This window comes from Onychomys torridus, chromosome 19 (genome assembly GCF_903995425.1).
Source record: "Onychomys torridus chromosome 19, mOncTor1.1, whole genome shotgun sequence".
In the NCBI taxonomy this organism is placed as follows: Eukaryota; Metazoa; Chordata; class Mammalia; order Rodentia; family Cricetidae; genus Onychomys; species Onychomys torridus.
The window spans coordinates 20,498,691-20,521,481 of record NC_050461.1 but is presented as its reverse complement, the minus strand read 5'-3'; the positions used below and the strand labels follow the sequence as shown (position 1 = coordinate 20,521,481).

General features: G+C 42.8%; 2 protein-coding genes across 4 annotated transcripts in view; one reads left to right on the top strand and one right to left on the bottom strand.

Annotated features, from left to right (window-relative positions):
• Tbc1d32 (TBC1 domain family member 32) overlaps positions 1 to 22,791 on the top strand; it is a 215,240-nt gene that overhangs the window by 106,496 nt on the left and 85,953 nt on the right. For both annotated transcript variants that reach the window (XM_036168805.1, XM_036168806.1), the window contains exon 22: positions 4,411 to 4,499. In XM_036168805.1, the coding sequence (XP_036024698.1) occupies positions 4,411 to 4,499 (89 nt within the window). The remainder of the gene's footprint in view (positions 1 to 4,410; positions 4,500 to 22,791) is intronic.
• Positions 11,689 to 18,931, bottom strand: LOC118570385 (male-specific lethal 3 homolog). Of its 2 annotated transcripts, none has more exons than XM_036168808.1 (2): positions 18,828 to 18,931; positions 11,689 to 13,734 (listed from the first exon to the last, which is right to left on the bottom strand). In XM_036168808.1, the coding sequence occupies exon 2, from the start codon at positions 13,394 to 13,396 to the stop codon at positions 12,281 to 12,283; it is 1,116 nt and encodes a 371-aa protein (XP_036024701.1). In that variant the 5' UTR covers positions 13,397 to 13,734; positions 18,828 to 18,931; the 3' UTR covers positions 11,689 to 12,280. The 2 variants fall into 2 exon arrangements, with proteins under 2 accessions (XP_036024701.1, XP_036024700.1); XM_036168807.1 differs by lacking the exon at positions 18,828 to 18,931 and adding an exon at positions 17,614 to 18,107.

Below are 22,791 nucleotides of genomic sequence, written 5' to 3'. Positions count from 1 at the left end.
AAGTGGGACCTTGTAAAATTTCTCTCACCCACTTTGTCGTGTTGACTGGTGCTGTCATTCAGGTTTTGTTCAGAAAAACTCCAGCTCACTGAAATTTCATAGATGTCCCTTCTCTCCAGTCCAGAAGATTCTGTCTTGCTGCTGACATCCTGGCTGTCTGGCTATTAAATATTTCTTTCTCCTCTTCTGCCCACTTCCCTGAGCCCCAGGTGTAGGGGTTGCACTGAAGCATGAGTAGTGTGCCCCATGTTTACTTGTTCTCTGCATTGGGATCCATTACAGAACTCTGCAGTGGTCACCACCTGCTCAAAAAGAAGCTTCTTTGGGAAGGAGTGGGAGCTGCGCCTCTCTGTGGGTAGAAGGGCATGTATTCAGAACACAGTTAGAAATTGTAGTAGCTTCAGAAAATGACAGTTATAGGTTCTCCTATACAGTATATGATTTCCCCAGGCACGAGGAGTTGGCTAGATTTGCAGTACCAGGTATAAACACCCCCGTTAAATACAATTAGACTGTTGTTGGTTACTCACAAGATCCAAGTGCCACTATTGCACCATTAAGGATATTTTGCCAGGCCAGTCATTGTTGTGGCTCATAGACTTCACAGCTAATGAGAACTGGGGGTTCTTTTCTCCCTTGGCAGCTTGCATAGCACTTTCTGGTTCTATGCCCTTAGGGTTGAGACATCCAGATCTTTTGCAGCTCAGTTCTTCCAAGTCCTGTGTCCAAAGTGTATCATGTCTTCAAGGTCTTAACCTTAAAATTCTGGGAGGCAGCTAAGGACAGCTACAAAAGCCTGTATTGTTCTGGGGATCTCTTGGACCACCTGACCAACAACCCAAAGGAGGGTTTACAGTACTTAGCTCTAGGGTTTTTGTCATAGTCTATGGCTTTGGGGGAAACATTATCATCCCATGTAGCATAATTCTGTTGAAATTATCTGTCTGTCTATCTATTATCTGTCTGTCCTTCATCTATCTATCCATCTATATCTACCTGTCATCTATATATCAATCTATATCTGTCATCTATCAATCTTTTATCTATCTATCTATCTATCTATGTACCATCTATATCATCTATCTATTAATCATATAAATGTATCTTAGACATTTCATGTCTTGTTGCTGCCCGACTTCAGTTCTTTACATGCCTGACTATCTTTACATGGCCACCATCTCTTGCTGGCTGAAATCTTCCTCTGTAGTTCTTTTCTCAGGATATTTGTCTTGGATTATAAAGGTCCTTCTGAATGACATAAGATGATCAAGATTTTTAACTTAATTCTTTCTTCAAAGACCCCTTTTCCAGACATTCAAGTTCTGGAGATTGGGACACAGACAAACTTTTAGGAGGTTGGTATTTAACCTTCTCACTGTATAGGAGAGTGGCTTTTTCCTCTAGTTCCCCACAATGAAAAGTACCAAGGGAGGACCTTGAGTGGATTCATTTTCATCACAGGCTAACCAAGGAAACCCAGTCTTGGAAGGTACAGTTTTGGAGCCTTATTGACCCATTCCTTATCCTGTATCTGCTCATTTCCTAAAAGCAGGAAGATAGCATGAATATGGCCACTGGACCACTTGAATAGTGGTTGGTGGCCCTCAGATGTGTCTGCTTTGTACCGGGCTGTTTCTCTCGGGCCACCAACCAGTTCCCAAGTCATGACACAGAGACTTACTGTTAGTTTTGAACACTCACCCTTAGCTCTTTTAACTTAAATTAACCTGTTTCTCTTTATCTACCCTTTGCTTTGGGGGTTATTACCTTTCTTACTTCTTGTCTGTGTCTGACTGGTTGGTATCTGCCTGGCCTCTCATGCCAAGCATGTCCTTCCTTCTCTCCCCCTTCTTCTCTCATTCTCTTCCTTCTCCCATGGAGCCTCCATTTCCCCTCCTGTTTGTTCTCTCTGCCTGGCAGCGCTGCCTGTCCTTTCTCCAGCTTAGCCATCGGACTTTCAGCTCTTTATTAGACCAGTCAGGTGCCTTAGGCAGGCAAGATGAAATAGATGCAACATATCTTTTCATAATTAAACACACATCCTTACATTGTTAAACAAACGCAGCATAAACAAATATAACAGACCTTGAACAGTTAAAGTAATATTGTGCAGCATAAGTAAATGCAACACATCTTTGCCTAGTTAAAGCAATATTCTACAATACTACTTATACTGAATTCTTCTTTGTTTATCTAGCTCTGGTTTTAGGCTGATTGCTAGCTTACTGAACATATTCTCAACATGGACAATATCCTTTGAAATGGGATTTCTGCAGACTGTTTGCTAGTTCCGGGCCTTCCACTCGCTTGTTGCTGACTCAGTCTGATTTAAGAAGCTGATTCTTTTCCTGACAAGCTGTGGTGCTTAGAAACCAAAGCTCTCCATGAGGCAGGCTTCCCAGGAGCTCTGCTTTCTTCTCAGGGTAGTGCTACATCAATGTAATCCTCTTTGAAGAAGAGATTATTTGCTGTAACATTTGTTCTTTGAAAGGACATTATCGTTGATAGAATGTTTCAATTTCTTCTCCCATCATTTTGTTGGCAATGCCATATCTTCCCATCATTTTATTCGTTCTAATCTACTTCTTAGATTCGGAACCAGAACTTCAGATCTCCCAAGTGTCACCAACTGACAGTATGCTTAGCTTTGTGTTCAGATAGCTGTGCAATTTGTGCTAAGTGATGACAAAGACAGAGGTGGGGCATCTATGGGGTATCTGTGGGGCATCTGACTTTGCAGCTGGATGGATGAATGTGAGGTGTGTGTTCATTTTGTCACATGATAATTGGAACAGAGTCCAGCTAAGAACAAGACTGCAGACTACAGTAACAGAGCTTTAAAAATTAAGTCTTTTTATTCTCTATTGTTCATTAATATTTTCTGATGTAAACTTATGTATTAGTTATTGGTATTCCTACAAGATATCAATAGACTTGTGAATGTGAATATATATGTATATGATATAAATATGGAATATATGAGATAATATACATAATATATATATGAGATAGGTTCTCATGTAGTCAAGATTGGCCATCAACTTGCTGTATACCCAAGGATGTCCTTGAACTTTGGATCCTCTTGGCTCCACCTCCTGAGCGCAGGGATTTTAGGCATGAGCTTTTACCTTGCTTTTGTTGTGTTGAGAATCAAACCCAGGACCGTGTGCATGCTAGGCAGACACTCTACCAACTGTGCTATATCCCTAACCCAAGATGCATTCTTAAGTGTTGAGTCTTAGATCTTGCTAGAATAAGCTTCCCCTGTCTATTTTTATTGTGCTTGTAGTAGTACTTCTCAAATGTATTTTGAATTATTTATTACTTCTTCCTCTTATAATTTATTCCCTGACCTCTTATTCATGAGCTGGAACTGCTCCCTTGTCATCATTCATAAACACCAGTAAATGTTATTTCACTTTGTCCCCTTCCTAAGCCTTTGTGCCCTGTTGGCCACAGTTATATGTTGTATTTAATCCATTGATGAATTTATATAGAAAGAAAGTTTTTAGATTTGTACTCAAGATATACACAAAAAACAGGGCTTTGTGTTTTGTTTTTAATTACTTCATTTGTTTGTTCTTTGTTTTTGTTTTTGACTGAGACATAGTCTCACACTATTGACTGGTTTCAAATTCAAGGCAGTCCTTCTACCTTAACCTCTTGAGTTCTGGGATTATACAATGTGGGTCATGACATTAGGCAAAAAGCAAGGCTTTCAAGAAATGGACTAACGCTGTCTGTGCTTGAGACAGCTTGTTGCTTCCAGTTTTGCCACATAATAGGAAATCTAAAGGAACTTTGAGACTATTAATGCTGGAATCTCACCTGTGGGCATACTGTCTTAATTGTTCTTAAGTAGACAGTCTATCTGTCTGCCCTTCTATCTATCAGTCATCTGTCAATCATCTGTTTTTGTTCCTAGATGATGATAACATTTTTCCAGGAATCTAAACCACTTATTTACACAAGCTAGAGAGGCTGTTAACATAGTCCGAAGTAGTTACTAGATAAAAATGTTCTTATCAACTGTTTTTGCTTCACATTTGTAGATTTTATATTTGCTTTTCAGAGTAGTTTGTATTTGGGCCACCTTTATTTTTATTTTATTGTACATACAACCTGCTTGCCGATTCGACAGTTAGGTGTATATTATGGTCCTCCATGTGGGTGAACATTGAACTCAGTTTAAAAACTTTTCCAAATCATAATGCTCAGGCCTCACCTAGACCAGGGAGTTCACAAACTCTAGGATGAGTCTGGACATCTTTGACCCCAATATCTCATAGTTACCAGTAGTTCCAGTGTGGGTGATCCACATTTTTGAATCGCAAATCTAAATGAATACTTTTTGCTTTATTTGAGTAGCTTCTGTTAAGTAGAGTCTCAGTGTTTCTTTGTTATTTTTAGGATATAATCGATAGGCTTATCATTTTGAACTCTGAAGCTAAGATTCGTTCTTTACTGAATTATGAACAATCACACATCTTTGGTCTAAGGTAAGCTACTAAATATTAAGCATATTTTACAAACTGCAAAAATTAAGTATTTGTTCTCTGTACATTTTAAATGAATATATAGTATGTATATATGCATGTATGGGAGACATATGTGCAAATGGAGGCCAGAGTTTAATTTCAGATGTTTTGCTCGGTTGCTTTCTCATCTCTTTGAGACAGGGCCTGTCAGTGAACCCAGAGCTCACAGATTGAGATAGACTGGTTGGCCAGTGAGCTCAGAGGAATCAGCTAGTCTCTGCCTACAAGCACTGTGGTTATAGAAGAGTGTCTGACTTGTATGTGAGTACTTGGGAGCAGGCTCAAGTCGTCATGTTCCTACAACACTGAGCTGTCTCCACAGCCCAGTTCTACATACATCCAGAAAGTGCTTGCATGGGATAACAAAAATAATATTTAAAGATGGTCCGTCATTGTATAGCATTATAGTAGAAGGAAACTGTAGCATCTAGGTTTGATTCTGTAGCTTTCTCTGAATTTAGGCTCTGCATGATTAGCAGCTGTCATCTGTGCTCAGTGTGTAGGGCACACTGGGCATTGTTTCCATTGAGTTTTCCCAGGTGTCTCATGAAGATTATCTGAGTTGGTTTGTGACTAGACTCTTGCCATAATAAAGCCTTGAAGCAGGCCTAGACATGGATGGTTGATATCCAGGCCCAGATTTTGCTCTTTGGTATTGATTATTCCTTGTCAGCTCTGCTTTTCTTGGGGTTTAAGACTGGTTGAGGTCATATTCCTTGACGTTTCAGTTAGTGTGTTGAAATGGGGAAGAATGCAGGTTTGTCAGGGATAGAGAGACTTTGGAATTCTCACTATTTTGTTCAGATATAGATGTGTAGCTTGCTTTCCCACCTACAAATGACTGCTTTGAAAAGCAGCTGAATCAAGAAGGATTGCTGTTCTCAGAGATTTATGATTTTTTCCCCCTTTTGTTAGCAAAGCAACTTTCTCAGGCATGAGGGAGGCCAGTGGTAATGTGCCACCTGAGAACTACAGCGTGGTCTCTTCTAAAAGCCCCTTCTAAAAGCGGCCTCTTTGCTTGTAGTGTATTTCATAGCTCTATATTTTAACTTCTTACTTTTTGCTGTTCATTTATGGTTGAGATTCATCTTTTGATTTCTTGGACAAAAGAAAATATAAAAAAGCTGCAGTTATTATAGTTTTTTTGGATATTGTGTCCTTTAGCTCAAAAACATGTTTTCACATTAAATTTTAACTCTCAATTTTTAACATTGGAAATAACACATAGCAAGAAGCAAAAGGGGATTGTAGATTTAAAGAATTCAATAGAATACTCTTGACTTTTGAGGAATTGGAAATAGATTTGGGTTTTTAATTATTATATACTAAGTAAATACTTTCTCCCTTGTATATTCCTTTTAGAATTTACATTTATTCATTTAATGCATGCACATACACACTGTGAAATGTATGTAGAGGTCAGGGAGACAATGTAAGTTGGTTCTCTCCTTTTACCATATGGATTCTGGGGGATGGAACTCAGATAATCAGGCTTTGAGGCTAGTGACTTCAGCTGCTAAACATGCCCCACCCTTCCTCACTCCTCTCCAGCCACCTTACATTTCTTTGGTGATATTTTCTCCAACTGTTCTTAAGGAAAAACTACTAGAATTTTGTTAAGTTATATAAAATAATATAAAAATGAAAGTTTGTAATAAGTGTTTTTTTGTGTGTTCTTACAGTGTACAAATTGTATTATCCTGTCCTGTAGTAAGAAAATTATCTGTCTGGATGTACTATCATCCCACTGCTGATAGATAGAGTGGTACATTCTCACAATGTGCATCCTGGGCCCTTGGGACTGTATGCTTATGGGAGGTGGAGCTGCATTTACACAGCTTTAAAATGCAGGACACTTACATTATTATCCTTACAGGGATGTGGGAATTACACATGAACAATTCAAGGGACTTAAAACAGTGCCTGGCACATATAAAAACTTGGTAATAAGTACTAACAAATAGTACTTTGTGTGCTTCAGTATTTAACTAGGTCCATTCTGTTTCACTGTGAAACAAATATTGCCAGACCAGCAGTCTTCTACACATTACAGAGAAAGTATTCCTGCAGAAGAGTTTGCGTGTTAACTTTGGGCTTTTTGACAGTTTTTTAAAATTAGTGTTTTGCTTTTTTAAACATTAAAAATGATTTATGTGTGTGCCTGTGTGCACACACCTGCATGAATTTATGTATATCATGTGTGCTGTTGCTTTTGGAGGGTAAGCGAGAGTGTCAAACCCCTTGTAACTGGAACTTCAGATGATTGTGAGCACCCTGGGGTGGGTCCTCTACAAGGGTAATAAGTGCTTTAACGACTGTGCCGGCTCCCAGTCTCCCCAGCTCTTTTTGAAGAGACTTTTTGTCTTCCTTTGTTTTCTAATAATTGTATTCATTGTTTTTCTCCTTTGGTGTAATAAAACACCTGACAAAAACAACTTAAGGATTTATTATTGGCTCCCAGATTCAGGGCACATTCCATCCCACTGGGAAAGGCAACTGTTCATATTGTATTTTCAGTGAGGGAGCAGAGCTAGATGAAGGCTGGTGCTCAGGCAGCTGTCTGCTGGGTTTGAGTTCAAGACCTCCAGCCTATGGGAAGGTGCTGCCCACACTGAGAATAAGTCTCCTTACCCTCAGTGTGCCCAATCAGGAAGACCTCTCCCAGACATGCTCGGAGGCTCAGCTCTTGAGTGATTCTAGAGCCTGTCAAGCTGAAAATGAATGTTAACCATCATCGTAATAAACTTATGGAGTTTGAAGTCTTCTCATTGTCTCATTCAGTTGTAGTTTTGAGGGAAATATCTGAAGTTGTTTCATTGCACTATTTATTTATTTATTGTTCATTGAGGTCTCGTGGCAGTAGCTCCTAGCATCGAATTGGGTGGCTTTGGAATCTTACCTGGATCTTCCCTTCTTAAAGTCACAGTGCTGTGCTTGTGACTCTACCTTCATCGTGCCATTATTGTCCGCGTACAGTCTCATGAGTGTGTCAGACTTCCGTTGCTTATCTGTCCCTTTATTTCTCTGCTTCAAACCTCTGGAAATAGCATTATGGCAAATCTGAAATAACTTGTGTCTAAACACTTCAGTGAGACTAATATGAGGCTTAGTGAAATGTGGTTTATGGCTTTTCACCTCTCAACAGCATCATATGCTACTCAGAACTCTGAAGTCTAATTTGTCAAGGCAGCCTAAGAGATCTTCCACTGTACTTCTCTCTTCCCCAAGAAGATGCTTCTTTGATTAGCCCCTGTCCCCCTCCCCGCCTCTTATGTCATCCTGGACCATTCCCAGCAGGATGACACGTCTCCGTACATCCCACCTCACACTGAGACAACACTAGACACCGAAAGAGGCTGCCCTCGCCCTCCCACGTCCCTGCCGCCATGCTCTTTCTCCGCCTCCCACCTCGCTCCCCTCTGTTTGCTTTTTGGCCCACTTCAAGCTGGCTTTGAGTGTGGACCCTCTCAAGAGCTGTGTATCCCATCTTTTGCAAGACCAAAATCACTCCCACATCCATGATTCTAACACATCCCTTTTTGCCCAATTCTCATGCTGTTGTAACTTTCAATACCATTTGAAATAATGGGATATTCTTTCTTTCTGTATAACAAACAAATTGTCTTTGTGGCTGGGCATGGCGACTCCAGCCTGTAACCCCAACCTTTGAGAAGTGGTAGCAGAAGAATGAAGAATTGTTTGAGGTTATCTTTGCCTACACAGTGGTGTGAGGCTAGAGTGAGCTATCTTAGACTCTATCTAAAAAACAAAACCAAAAAATGATTTTTTTGCTTGTGCAACACTACATACTTGTTTAGCTGTAATTTCTGCATCTCTCACTGGGACTCTCTGGATCTAATACTGTGGATTTGGTCCTGCGCCAATCCCCCACCCCCCCCCCCAGACCCCACCCCCGACACTTTTTAGTTCTTAGCACATTTGGTCTTTTGACATCTCATCTCACTCACACATTTCTCAGGCATCAAAACTTAGTATGTCAAAAGTTGATCTCTGGGATCTCCTATTCCCCTATAAAAGCAAACAAAGTAAATCTGGTTGTTGTCCCCTTAAGTGGCTCATCCATCTCTTTAGTAGCTTATGTCTGAAAGTCATTTTTTCCCCATTGTTTTTCAAACAGTAATTTATCTTATTATGACTAAATTAAGCAAGATGGGAAATTAAATATAATAAATTAAGTAAAATTCGTCTTAATTCACAGTGTCATTATGAACACTGAAGAAAATTAGTCTAGACATCACTGTGTGTGTGTGCAGGTAGTAGGGTGCATACATGGAAATAAATTCAGTTATGAAGATGGAATCACGAGTGCCACTTTAAATTATAATTGAGTTCTACCGTAAGGAAAAGACACCCTAGCGAGATGGAAGGAACTGCTGAATTTCAAGTAACTTTTCTTTTTTTTTTTTTCACTTCAGTAAGTACTTTCCTCAGGATCCTTGTAAGGTTAAGCAGTAAAATTATGTAAAACCCTTCAAGAGATTTGAGTATCATATTTCATTTTCAGACAGCATTGATTGACTCTACCATGAATGATGAAGACATTAATGTTTCCTTTGGTCTCCCATTCCTCTTGTCTCTCTCTGTCTTAGTCTGTTTTATGTTGTTCTAACAAAATCCCCGAGGCAGGGTAATTATGAAGCATTTTGTTTCATGACTCTTATGGCTGGAAGGTCTCAACAGTATGGTACTGGTGTCCGAGCCACAGCCCCTAGCTCTGCTATAAAACGAAGAAGAAACAGAAAGGGAACCCACCATGCCCAGAAGGCAAAGCTCCTGTGGCATGGTAGGAAGCTGGTGGGGGTGGGGGGTTCTGAACCAGTCTTGCTGTTTTTATTACAATTAAGGTCTTGTAATAAAACTAACCAGGACCTTATTGGGAACTGAAATGGGCCTGTGGGGAAGTCAGATTTGAAGGTGAAATCCCATTGACTTCCTGACCTTACTTTAGGCCCTACCTGTTAAAAGCTCTTGCACGTGAACTGACTTTTTGGAACCCATTCCCTGTGGTGGGATACCTTGCTCTTGCTCAGCCTGGATACAATGGGGAGGGGCTAGGCTCTCCTTCACCTTGGTTTGCCAGACTTTGTTGACTACCATGGGAGACCTTACCCACTCTGAGGAGTGGATGGGGGTAGAGTGGGAGGGAGGTGAGGAGGCGGGAGAAGGGGAGGGAGGGGGAATTGGGGTTGGTATGTAAAATGAAAAAATTTTTAATAAATATATTTAAAAAAAGCTCTTGCACCTATCAAGTATCTACAAAATGAATCCTTGGGCAGTGCACCCAAACTACATAAATCATAGCATCTACCATGAGCCGCTCTCTTCCCACCTGTGTGTTAGAAGTTAGCTGCTTTGCCTAATTCTGAACCTGCCTTCACAGATCAGCATCCTCTCCTCTTTACCCAAGAAAGAGTAAGCAGAGTGTCTCAATATAGTCCCTTCTGTATATAACATAACATATACCTTTTCTTTTTCTTCCTCCTTTTTTTTTTTTTTTTTGAGACAGGATGTCTCTATGTAGACCAGGCTTGCTTCAAACTCACCGGAAATCAACCTGCCTCAGTTTCCTGAGTGAATATCTGCAATTTCAGATTTTACATTTTGGGGGCTGGAGAGATAGCTAATCGGTTAAGAGCACTTATTGCTCTTCCACAGGACCTGGGTTCAATATCTAGCACCCACATTGAAGATTACAGATCACCACCATCTGTACCTCCAGGTCCTGGGAATCCAGTGCCGTCTTCTGGCCCTCATGGGCACCAGGCGTGCACATGGTATGGAGACATACATACAGGCAAAATACCCATACACATTAAAAAAAAAAAACAAAAAACAAAACCAAAAAAAACAAACAAAACAAACAAACAAAAACAAAACAAAACAAAAAAAAAACAACCAACAACAACGACCCTTCTCCCCTTTGTGTTCTCTGCTTCTGGGTACTGAGCACCTAAGACCTGTGCCACATGAGGGTGATCAATGATGAGGAAATACGATGTGATAATCACTCTCTCCAAGCCTACTGTTTGCCAAGGTTCATATATTGATAATGTGAGGTAATTGATGCAGAAAAGAAACAATGGTATTAAGCCTCCCTTCCATTTTCCCACATTAAAAAACCAGAGGAGAGCCTCCCATAATCTGCACCCTCCTTTCCTGTGTCCATCCATCATTTCTTACCTGTTGAGCTTTAGTATCTGCGGAAGGCAGGCTCCTCATCTCCCTGAAGCACAGTGCTCTCTCTCCACAGGCTCTATGCCTGTTTCTGATGCCATCAGCACTGACTCTGATTTTCCAGACACATAAGGAATAGGCATCCTGAAGGGAACAGGTTGCTGTTCCACACAACGGATTCTGAGCCCCTTTCCTGTGACCTTTGCCGTTACGGTTGCTCCCACACACTGAGCAATTCTGAACTTTCCTTGTCTACCCTGTGGCCAAGCATTTATTTATTTATTTTAACATTTATTTGCAAAATCTATTGGTTAATTAAAAGTTACCTGGAAACTTTAATCTTTCCTAAGGTGTAGCAGTTTATCTTTCCTAGTCATCTGAAGTATATAGAGAAATATATTCTTCTTAGGATGGTTTATTTCAACATAAAAACTACTTATTTTATAGTAAAAAAATTACAGCATCTGCCGAGCGGTGGTGGCACATGCCTTTAGTCCCAGCACTGGGGAGACAGAAGAAGGTGGATCTCTGGAGTTCAAGGCTAGCCTGGTCTGCAGAACAAGTTCCAGGACAGCCAGGGCTACACAGAGAACCCTGTCTTGAGAAAAAAAAAAAAAAAATACAGCATCATTCAGTATTAACTCTTTTCATTATATCAGATTACAAATTGTTTTAATCTGTAAAATGCTTTTGAAAACTTACATCTTATATCATAATCCTTAAACATATATTTAAGCTTAACATAGTTTAAAATGCTAATGTAATTCTCCAATGTTACTGTTTCCTTTATTCTCATTGAGATTGTAATATCTAATATCTGTTGTCAATTGTCTTCAGATCTAAGGAATCTACTTTGTGCAACAGCTTATGAATTACTGGTTTTCTCTTCTTACTTTACATCTATCCACCAACAGTAAATTTTGTATGAGAATAATGAGGTTTTGTGACGAATTAGCACTATTTCAAACAGGACAAAACCAGCTTTATTTAGATCACCAGGAATAACATTTCACAGAAAGGGAACAGTTACAAACTCTTATGTTGCGAATTCTCTTTTGCCCTCAGTGTTGGTTTTCCCCTAAAGCACTGAGAGGACCCTGTGTCCATGTGCTGAACTCAAATGTGCCGAACTAGTTCTCTAGTCTCTTCACATTAGAAGTCTTCAAAAACGCTTGAATGCTAAGAAATATCTACACAGTGTGGTTCTTGCCAACAACAACCTACTGTGATGGCTGACAGCGGAATCCATGTCTGTTTTCATGAATGTTCCCCTCGAACACAGCAGTGGCTGCTTCTTGCTGTCACACACAGCCTGTGCAATAGCATGTTTGTTTGTTTTTTAATTAACGAAGCCACTTTACCTCCCTGTGACAAGCACACACAGCTCAGGAAGTCATTCTTAACAACAAGAAAACTACAGTATGCGAACACCTCCACTACCCAAGCCTGCCCTCTCTCTGAGCCCTTCCTCCCCCAGGGTGGGCCCCCCTAGAACAGAAAACCCCCGAGCCAGGTGGAGCAGCTGTGTTTACAGAGCCATCAAAACTTTAGCAGATTGTCCTGGGGTTCTTGCTGCTGTAGTGCGCCTCACAGGCGGAAACATATGCCGACTCCAGGAAGAACTCAGCCTGGTATTCTGCTAAAAACCTCAGAAAGAGATCCAAGTGCTTCAGTAACGCTTTCAGGTTCTTCTCCGAGAAGGACATCTTCCCAAGAATCTCTGGAAGTTTTACAAACAATCGCAGTAAATGCTGGGCGCCATAAATGTATGAGGGAGGTGGTGGCTGGTGTCCTGGTGGGTAATTGTCAGGCACAAGCTTCCAGGAGAGGACCTCATTTATTTCCTCACTTGTCCCTTCAAAGCCAGCAAACATAGCACTCCCCTCCGTCCCCAGAGCCAGAGCAATGGGGGAAGGTGATGTGCCATGCACAGGTGTCTTTTGCAAGTGCGGGAACAGCTTGGGCACACTGCGCTTGGCCTGGGGCGAGGCCCGGTCCTCAGACTGCCAGTGGGTGGTGTGTCGCATGGACCTCCTGGGAGCCCGCGGCGCTTCCGCCTCCGCTTTGCGCCTCTTGGGGGCGGCCGGCCCCGCGGCGGGCTGGCTCTCCGGGGGCTGCTGCGGTGTGGATGGGCCAGGCCAGGGCCCGTCCTGGCTCCTGCCCGGATCGGTGGTGGCTTTCTCCTCGGTGGGAAAGAAGAAGGTGGAGGAAGTCACCATTTCATACTGGGCCTGTTCCTGGGGGTAGAGCAGCACCAAGGGGAGCGCGTGGTCGAAGGTGATGCGCAGCCCGTCCGCCATCTCCCGGCAGAGGCCCACGCTCCTCTCGGGCGCCGCGCGCTGGGGCTGCGGCCGGCGGTCCCCCGAGGCCAGCGCGCTGGCCGAGAAGTGGCGCACGTAGCACTCCAGGATGGCCCCCACGTTGGTCTGGCACGGCAGCCGCACCAGCCGCCGCCGGCGGTTGATGTAGTAGCAGTCGTCCGCCAGCCGCTGCTGGAGCACTTCCGGGATGGGGATGCGGACGGCCCTTTCGTCCGGTTCCCTTTTCGCGTGCAGCTCCAGCTCTTTCTTGCCTTTGGGCTTCGGGTCGACATCGCCGTGTTCACTCACGTCCTCGTCCTTCTCCTCACCGTCGTCCCTGGGGGCACAGCCGGGCGTGCTCATCCCTTTTCACGGCTCCCGACAGTCGCCCCCGACCACCGGCAGCGCTCTCCCCCTCCTGCCTGGGTTCCTCGGGCGGGCTGCTGCTTCTCTGGCTGGTTCACGCTGTAACCTGAGACTTCATCAGTACCGCGAAGCCCGGGGTTTTAGGCTGCCACCTCCTGTCTCTGCCATTAAAACGATCGGAGCCTGGAACTTTGTGCCAGTTTTGTCTACCTCAGCAACCAACACGACGTTCTTGGCGCTGCGCAGCGCGGGCGCCCGGGCGGGGGTCAAGCAGGAAGCGCGGCACTTTCTGGGTAGAATGGGAATTCAGTTCGTTTTTCCTGAAGGACCAATCTCTATATGACCGGAGGAGAAAAAGTAACATACTGATTTTAGAAATAAATTTAGGCCAAAATGTGGTTGCTCTAACAGATAATAAAACTTAGTTGAGTGTTCATATTCCATCAGAGCGAATCACCTAATTATGTATTCCCAGTATCCCAGTTGTGTGGTGGGCTAAAGTTAAATCTCAATACAGTAGTAATGGGAAATAGTTAAAATTAACTGATGAAAAGTATTTTTAGTATCAGAAACTAGAATATAGTCTTGACTACAAATTTTTCATTTTTACAGTTTATATACGTGCACACATTCGCACATGTCCATATACACACACTCAGTACTTTTTGTTCTTTACATTAAATGACCATCTGTTGCTAATTGATTAAACAGTGAATAAATGTTTTATTGTATAGGATTTATGAAATTTTAAATTAAAGCCATACATAAGGCCGTGGACAAACATAATTGCTTTCCAGCAAAATCCTTAGAACTGGTGGTGTCGATGTCAAAGGACTGGCACGTTTTCAAACTACACGTTTCTATCTATCCTCTTAGCTCTGTGTATTTTACCGTTTGTGACTGCATCCTGCCAACTTCAGGAAATTTACTTCTTCCACCAGCTCAGGACATATTTAAGTCTCCACCAAGCACTGTGCTTTATTGGAGAGTCAGTGTCAGTCTCTCTGTCTCTCTCTGTCTCTGTCTCTGTCTCTGTCTCTGTCTCTCTCTCTCTCTCTCTCTCTCTGTGTGTGTGTGTGTGTGTGTGTGTGTGTGTGTGTTTGTGTGTGTTTGCATTCTTTTGATTTGGGATTTTTTTTTTCCTCTTTGCTGAATTTTTTCTCCTCCTCCATCTACCTTTTTTTTTTTTTTTTTTTAAAGCTAGGTCTTCAGTCATCTGTTAATTCTCTCTAGAGTGGTTTCAATGATCATTTCTAGGCTTCAAAAAATTATTGTTGTTTTTATGTTTGTTTCTTTCTGATACAGCAGTTGTGCTATGTAGCCCAGGCTGTCCACCTTCTGCCTTGACTGCCAAGTGGTGGGCATTACAGATGTGTGCACTTCACCTGCCAATGATCAGTTCTTTATAACCCTGTGTCTGTGTATCCAGGCTCAGGCATTGCTTTGAGCACACACACAGCTTCTACTGAAATTCAGATTTGCAAAATAGGTAAATTCATCAATCTCAGAGTGCTCCTAATCTATACATATATATACATACACACTTTATATATACCAATACCAAAGTGCACTGCAGCTGCAGGAGGTCCCAGAACCTTTCTGCAATTCAGATCTGCGTTTGGTGAGCAGAGTTAGGGGAAAAGACTCTCCAGAGCTTCCCCTCATTCTTCAGTGCTCGTGCTCATGCAGAATCCCAGAGGTAAACTGACTCTGCCCCTTCTTTCTTTTATAGATCTTCAGACTTACATGTATAACTGGTGTGCGCGGCCACCGTTTGTACAAATCTTGGCACGTTTGGTTTTGACTGTCAGGCAGGGAAGTTTTCTCCAATGCTCTGGGATGAAAACTTTCATATCAAAGGAATGAACTGTGGTTAAGTAAGATATATATGCACACCCAAGCACAGGCAATATACAAATGTATATTTATGTGATGCTTACATTCTATAATATATGATTGGGGTTTGTAAAGGCATACTTTATAGAATTTATGACAGTGTACAAACAGATTTAAATTATTGGTAAAAATGAAGCGTACTTCTCTCCTGAATGCACTGAATTAATAGCCAAAGAAAGTGGTAGAGAGAGGAGAGGCTTGTGACTGTGGGAAGGGATAAACTGAGAATGTGTTCAAGTGGAAGACATGATACCCAAGGCCAAAACCACCCAGAATTACTCCTGTTACCCTTGATAGGTACCTGCCTCCTCACTCCTGGTGGTATGTAATATTTTAAAAGAAGCATGCAGTATTTCCAATAAATAAAAGTACAGTTACTCAGAGATTTGCCTTGGGTTATGCAAAAGCTTCTAAGGGATACATTATATTAAAACAGGGACCCATTTTATCAAAATATACGTTATAAAATAAGTGAAAGGGGAGATAGGCGAGGGAAGGGGTGTGGGAAGGAAGTGTAGGAAGAGGAGGGAAGAAGTGTGAAGGAAAAGAAAATGAAGGTGGAGCAGAGGGGAAAAGATGTGAAAGCTGGTTAAGTTTCAGCCCGGTGATAGTCTTTTCTGTTTCTGTGACAAAGTAACGAGCAGAAACAAGTCTGTAGGAGAGATTTGTTTTGGCTCCTGATTTCCTAGGTTTCAGTGGATGGTGAGCAGCCTTGACTGTCCACAGCCCTCCAGAGGAAGGGTAGGGTAAGGTAGAGCTGCTTACCTAAAGGCAGCTAGGAAAAGCACAAGAGAGGAGGTCTGGGTGACATGGATCTTCATAGGCACATCCACACTGACTACTTCCTTCAGTTAGGTTCTGACTTCCGGCTTCCACCATCTCCTACTTATCGACCCAAGAATCCATGAAAGGACATCCACTGATGAGGTCATTCACCTTCATGGCCAGTCACTTCCAAAAGAAAGGCCTCCCTCTAAACACTAGCACATGGGAGCCATTGGGCGGGCGTGTGTGTGTGTGTGTGTGTGTGTGTGTGTGTGTGTGTGTGTGTGTTGTGTGATGTTTAATATCCAAAACTGTAACAAGATATGGGATGAAAGTGGAGGGAATGTGGATGGATGTGTGAGAATAGTGAGTACAGAAAGAAGTAAGGTAATGTGTGGGATTGAAATCTCAGCTTTTCCTATGTTAGTTTAGTAGGTTCCTTTTGCATATGAGGCAGTCTTTCTTCCTTAGGGACGTAGATGCTTGGAATTTAGATTTCCTCTGCTCTCCTTCCCTTACTATAGTTTTTATTACATTGTTAATCGGATCATCCTTGAAACCTGACATTACCATGGCTTTATAAATATTATTCATTGATGGGTTAAGTAACAGTGCAGTATGGCTGTATTATTTCTCCTACAACTTGATTTTTATTTAATACCTGTATGATTTTTATAATTGCCTTATTTTGTAAGTATCTTCTACTAAGGTATCTTGAGACCATCCCCAAAACATAAACCATTGCTTCTCTGATACTGTCATGCTTCCACAAAGCCATGAAGTCCTAGGCATATGCACAGATTCCAATTTAAGTTATTTCATTTTGGAACAATTCCCTAAGGTAGTTATTTTCAGGCTCTTTTAAAAAATAGTTGACGCAAATAGGGCACAGGAAAAAGAAATCTATTTGCTTCAGATGGTGTTACTAATTTGTGCAGCTGGAATTTGAATCTGGGCTTACTGAGGGTCCCATTACCATTATCCCCCCCCCCCACACACACACACACGACACCTGCTATATTAATTCCTTTTCCTCCTGTGATGATGGTTACTACAGAAATACTTTACAGACAAGCATGGCTAGTAGTTCTCACCTCTACCTATCACCTTTTGCTTCCTATTCAAAGACTTAACCTGCCTAGGGCTCTATGTCGAATCTTCAGTCCTGTGTCTAAAGCTGATTTTTTGTGGGTTTTGAGCCCCCAGTGAGTTTTTTAAAACTTGCATTAGGTTTTGGTGCTAGTTGGGCATTCTTAGGAGTTGCTAAGGGGTTCTCTAGACCCTCGTCACTTCCCTCCCAACAGCCAACAGTTAGTTACTTTACTGTTTATTGGTTCAATGATATAAGGAGAACATTTACACGTCTACCTACGGGAGGGGTACTCTAGAATACCCCTCAGGACGGCCAGTCCTGTGGGTTTTCTAGAAAAGCGTCGCTGACATTTATTGCTGACAGCGGATCAGCCTCCAAGTCCACCCAAGTCCAACGTGGTCAACGCAGGAGCCGGGGGCGGGATTAGTGGAGCCTGGCCGCTCCGCTACCTAGAGCCTACCTCGGCTTGGGTGAGGATTCCGCAAAGCTGCGCCTCGGCTGCTCCCCGCAGGACTCCTGGCCAAAGGCAGTCCCGAACTTCTCACTCCGGAGGTCGACGGCTTTTACAACGCGGAGGTGGGGGGGGGGGGGACCTTGGGAATCCTGTTTCAGTTTTCGCCGGATTTGTCCGGTTCACTTCCTGAACCTCTAAGCGCCTCCCTCCTTCCTCCTCCCTCCAGGAGGGAATGTTCCAGTTTGGAGGAAATGGCTCCAGGACTGGTTCGCCCAGCCCTCCCCGAAGGGCCAGACAACCAAGGGAAAGAGCGGATTCTGTTTTCAGTAGAAGGATACTGTGCGTTATTATTTTCTAAAACAGAATTACGTCGGGAGTGGGCGAGTGTTGTCACCCCCAGTTGACCCAGGGCGCTTTCTGACCAGGGGGCTCAAACGTCAGGGGCAGAGGAGCCACTGAGCCCTCTTCTGGCAGGCTGGAGGGCAGCAGGAGCCTCAGAAAAAGGAAACCCAAAAGAAACAAACGAGGCTGAAACAACCAAATCCCGGGCTGAACAAAGCCGTGTTGGTAGGTGGGTGGGAAAAGCAGCAGGTGGCTGCCAGGGTCACCATAGCAACCAAGAACGGACCAAGACTTTCCCAGGCTCTTTCTTACCTGTGGAGGGGACAGAGACTGGTGGACCTGATCGGCCAGTTTTAGTTAGAGGAGGCTTGGGCTTCCTCCCCCCCACCCCCCACCCCAACATTTTGATAGCTCTGCCTGGATCGATCCTTTTTCTTCATTTTATTTGCATACTTAACCTCCAGCCAATCAAGGCCAAGCTCGCGCCCTGGCAGCCTTAGAAATTGGGATGCTGTGGGGCTTCAGAGCCAGTTGTTGCATGAGCTAATGGAAGAAGAAGAGAAGGGACAGAGCTCAGCTCCTGGCTCCATCGCGGAGCTGGGCCCCAAGACTTAAGAACTTCCTTCTTTGTCAGATTGCTCGTGAGAGAGGGAAGATTGTTGTCAAGACTCACCAAGGCAGAGACTCACTAACAGCTCTCTACACTCCGAGGCTCTACCTTCATCGAGAAGCACCAGGAGCCAGCCTCCAGGACCCAGCCTGCGGAGAGACTTCTCTCCGATCCTTGAAAGACTCCATGCTCTGCCTGGCTGCTAGCTTAGTTAGTTGTGAGAAAACACCCTGACCAATAACAACTTTGTGAAGAGAGGGTTATTTACCTTACACTCGCACATCAAAGTCCTTGGGGGCAGGATCTGAAGCTAGAGGCCACAGAAGGGTACTGCTTCCTGGCTTGTTTTCCATAGCTTGTTCAGCCTGCTTTCTTAGAATCCACCAGGGCCTTCAGCCCAAGGGGTGGTACTGACACCCAGTGACTTGAGCCCTCCCACATCAAACATCAATCAAGAACAGGCTTGCCCTCAGGCCAATCTGCGGGAGGCATTTTCATAATTGGGCTTTCCTGCTCCAAAATGACTGTCCTTGGTGTTGAGTTGGTATAAAGCTAGCCAGCACAACTGTGGGACATTTGTCTCTGCAGCTGCTTCCAGCCTCAAAGACCCGGGGCCCCACCCCTGCATCCATCCTATTGCTCCAGGCTTCAGGGTGTTTGTAGATATCAGGGGTTGCACTCAGCTGACACCTGCACCTCCTGAGAGTTTTGTGCTACAGATCCTTCCCAGGGCTGTAACACCCCCCATCCCCCATGGCGCTTAGCAAGTATTCCACTGCTATTGAGAGTTCAAACCGCTTTCATTGAAATCCTTCATGGGGATCTCTTTTAAGCTGCTTTATCCCATTTGCAGGTTGTTAATTCTGAACTGACAGAGTACTGCTTATTTGTACCCTTTGCTGTCTGCCCACTCTCTTGTTGGAGAAGGCCGGGCCAAGAAAGAAGCAGTCTGAAACATAATCAGACCTTCAATTATGTGCGCACATTACACTCAGCTATCAGAGGAAAGTGGCGCTTCTGTGGAATAAGGTTAAACTGACCCCAAGAACACAGTAAATTTTACCAACATATGAATTCTATGTGCAGCATAATCTCTAGTTTATATGAAATGTTCTCTAGCTACAGAAGAAAAAAAAAAATCACTACGTCTGGCTTATAGATGTGACTGCGCACGCTGCACCTGCTGCTCTTTTGACCATGTAGATTTCTAAGAGGGGAATCTTAAAGGACGGTATCTACTCACTCACTCACTGCGTCTGGAAAGAGGAGCATTTGGGTATTAATCTTAAAGCTTTATGGGCCATGGCTGATGACTGGGACGGCCAGGGGCTCAGAATGCAACCCTTAGGAGGTGTATTAAGATGACAGGCGGAGTATAAGATAAGCACTTCTGACTCCTCTAGGATTCAGTGGATAGTTTCCAAACCTGTGCACACAGATGGATCTGATTATGAGAAAAAAAAAAATTAGAGATACATTTTGCAATTGCAAATTGCTGACTTGGCTTCTGTAAACTTGCTTGCGTTAGACACTGACCCATCCCCTCCCCGGAAATAAGTAAAAAGTTTCAGAGTCCAGACGCCGGCCTTGGGACAAGGTCTGTAATTATAGATAATAAAATAAAATAAAATAAAATAAAATAAAATAAAATAAAATAAAATAAAATAAAATAAAATAAACGAACATAAGTCTCTGTTTAAAAATTCCCCAAGTGGGACCCAAGATAAGGACCATCTGGTGAGTCCAGCAAACTAGGTCAAATGTCAGCCAATCACAAGCCTGTAACTATGCGAACTCCCCTCCAGAGTAACCGCTCCCCCTAGATCTCCCCTGGAGCCAACCAGTTTACGATGAGTGTTACAAAATTTCCCGCATAGCAAAATGATTGCTGAAATATATGATGATTTTTAAATTGGGCCAAACCCAGGGCCCAATTTTGTAGTTTCTGCCTTTAAAAATGCTTGTAACCACTGCTCGGGGCTCTCTGACTGACCAGGATAGAGAGTCCGCTCGTGCCAGCGCTGAATAAATTCCTCTTGCTTGTTGCATCTGCTGGTTTGGAACCTTTGTTTCTGGGGTGCCCTCCCACAGACGAAAGTATCCCAGGGGTCTGGGGTCTTTCAATTAAACTAAATGAGTCACAAAATAAAAGCCATGAATCTAGGAAAGGGACTGGTAGGGATAAAGGAAGCTTGGTAGGCAAGAGGCGATATTGAGGAGTGAGTAATTGGATTGCATCACATACTCATAGGAAATTGTCAAATGACGAAGTAAATTAAAATAAAAAGAGAAGATCAATGGAAAAGTAAATAGAGGGTTCCCTGAGAATAATCCACATTTTTCTTGGTGTATTATTCATCATAGTTATTGATGAGTTTTTTTGTTTGTTTGTTTTTGTTCATGGTTTTGGTTTTCTGAGACAGGGTTCCTCTGTGTAACTGTCCTGGAACTCACAGAGATCTGCCTGCCTGTGCCTCTTGAGTGCTGGGATTAAAGGTGTGTGCCACCACCAAACTGCCTGTTGATGAGTTTCATGAAGTTGTTTTGATTTAAATGTATCATGTACTTTGACCATCTTCATCCCTGTACCCTCATCTTCCTGCTCCTTTCTGCTCTTCTAGCTTCCGTCCTATTCCCAGATGGTTTCATTTGCTCCATTTTTTTTCTTTTTGAGTGAGTTTATTTTGCTTAACACAATCTCTGGCTTTATCCATTTTCCTGCAAATAACATAATTTCATTCTCTTTTAATGGCTGATTGAAACTCCACATCGTGTTTTCATACCTCATTTCTTTCCTGTTTGTTTGTTAACATGTGCCGAGGCTAGTTCCATGACTTGAATATTGTGAATATTGCAGTAAAGATGGATGGGCAGGTATGGCTGTAGCTTGCTGACTTAGATGTTGGATACAGTCCCAGAAGTGGTACATCTGGATTTTATGATGTTTTATTGTTTTTCTTGTTTGTTTGTTTTTGCAGTTTTGTAGGGAGTGTGGGGTGTTTACCCACCAACCCCACAGGTCCCCAGAGTTTTCTTGAGTGTGAGGATTTAGACTGTGGAGATAAACAGATAGAAAGTACAAGATAGCCTCTAGAGGACCTGGAACCTTTTCCAATGGCCCTAACTGTCTCTGCCCCAGGGTATTTATAGAGACGCCAAGGGGTGGAGAAAAAGACTTCCTTCCCCCCAGCACAGCCAAGTGCAGACCATCTCAGACACCTGCACTCAGGCCCATGGCCCTAATCATCCTCTCTATGTGGACCTGCTGAGTAAAGCTACGAGGAACCTGAAATGGGCTCCCAAAGAGGAGCATCCACATTGATAACCTTGATTGCAGGATAATTCCCATTCCCACCAGTAATAAAGAATAAATTCCCTTTATTACTGCATTTTTAACATCGTTTATCATTATTTATTTTTTTAATTACAGCAATCAGATTAATAGAATATTATATAGTTTTGCATTTCCCTGGATTTTTTTTTTTTAGGCAGGATTTCATGTAATCTACATTGGATTATAACTCCTTCTATAGTAGAGAGTGCTCTTGAACTGATTCTCCGGCCTCCACCTTCAAGTTCTGGGATTATGCCACTGGGCTTGGTTTGTGTGCTGTTGGAGGCCAAAGCAAGAACTATGAGTGATAGGCAAGCACTCTACCAGCAGAGCTATGCCTTTCTTTTTGTTTGGTTTTTGGAGACAGGTTTCTCCGTGTAGTTTTGGTGCCTGTCCTGGATCTCACTATGTAGACCAGGCTGGCCTCGAACTCACAGAGATCAGCCTGGAGCTATGCCTTTTCTTGTCATTAGTCGTTGATACCTAATTATTTGAAGGCTTATCATTCTATTTGCTTGTTAATTTTTTGGATAGTTTGCTTTTGGGGTATTGACTTTGATTTCTTTTGTTTTAGTTCTTATACATGCTATGCATGATTTCTCTGACAGATGTATAGCTGGCAAAGGTCTCGTACAGCCCTGTAGCTTATCTTTTCACTTAGTTGTTTCCTTTGCTGTGTAAAAACAATGAAGTTTTGCGCAATTTCATTCTTAGTTTTTGGTTTTGCTGCCTGAGGTATTCAATGTTTTTTTAGAAATGTGGGATCCCCCCCAACTTTTTTTCTGTGAACAAGGTCATTGGAATTTCTATGGGGGTTATCTGTATCTGGAGATTACTTTTGACAATATTGGCAGTTTTGCAATATTAATTCTTATGAATATGTGTGGTCTTGCAGATA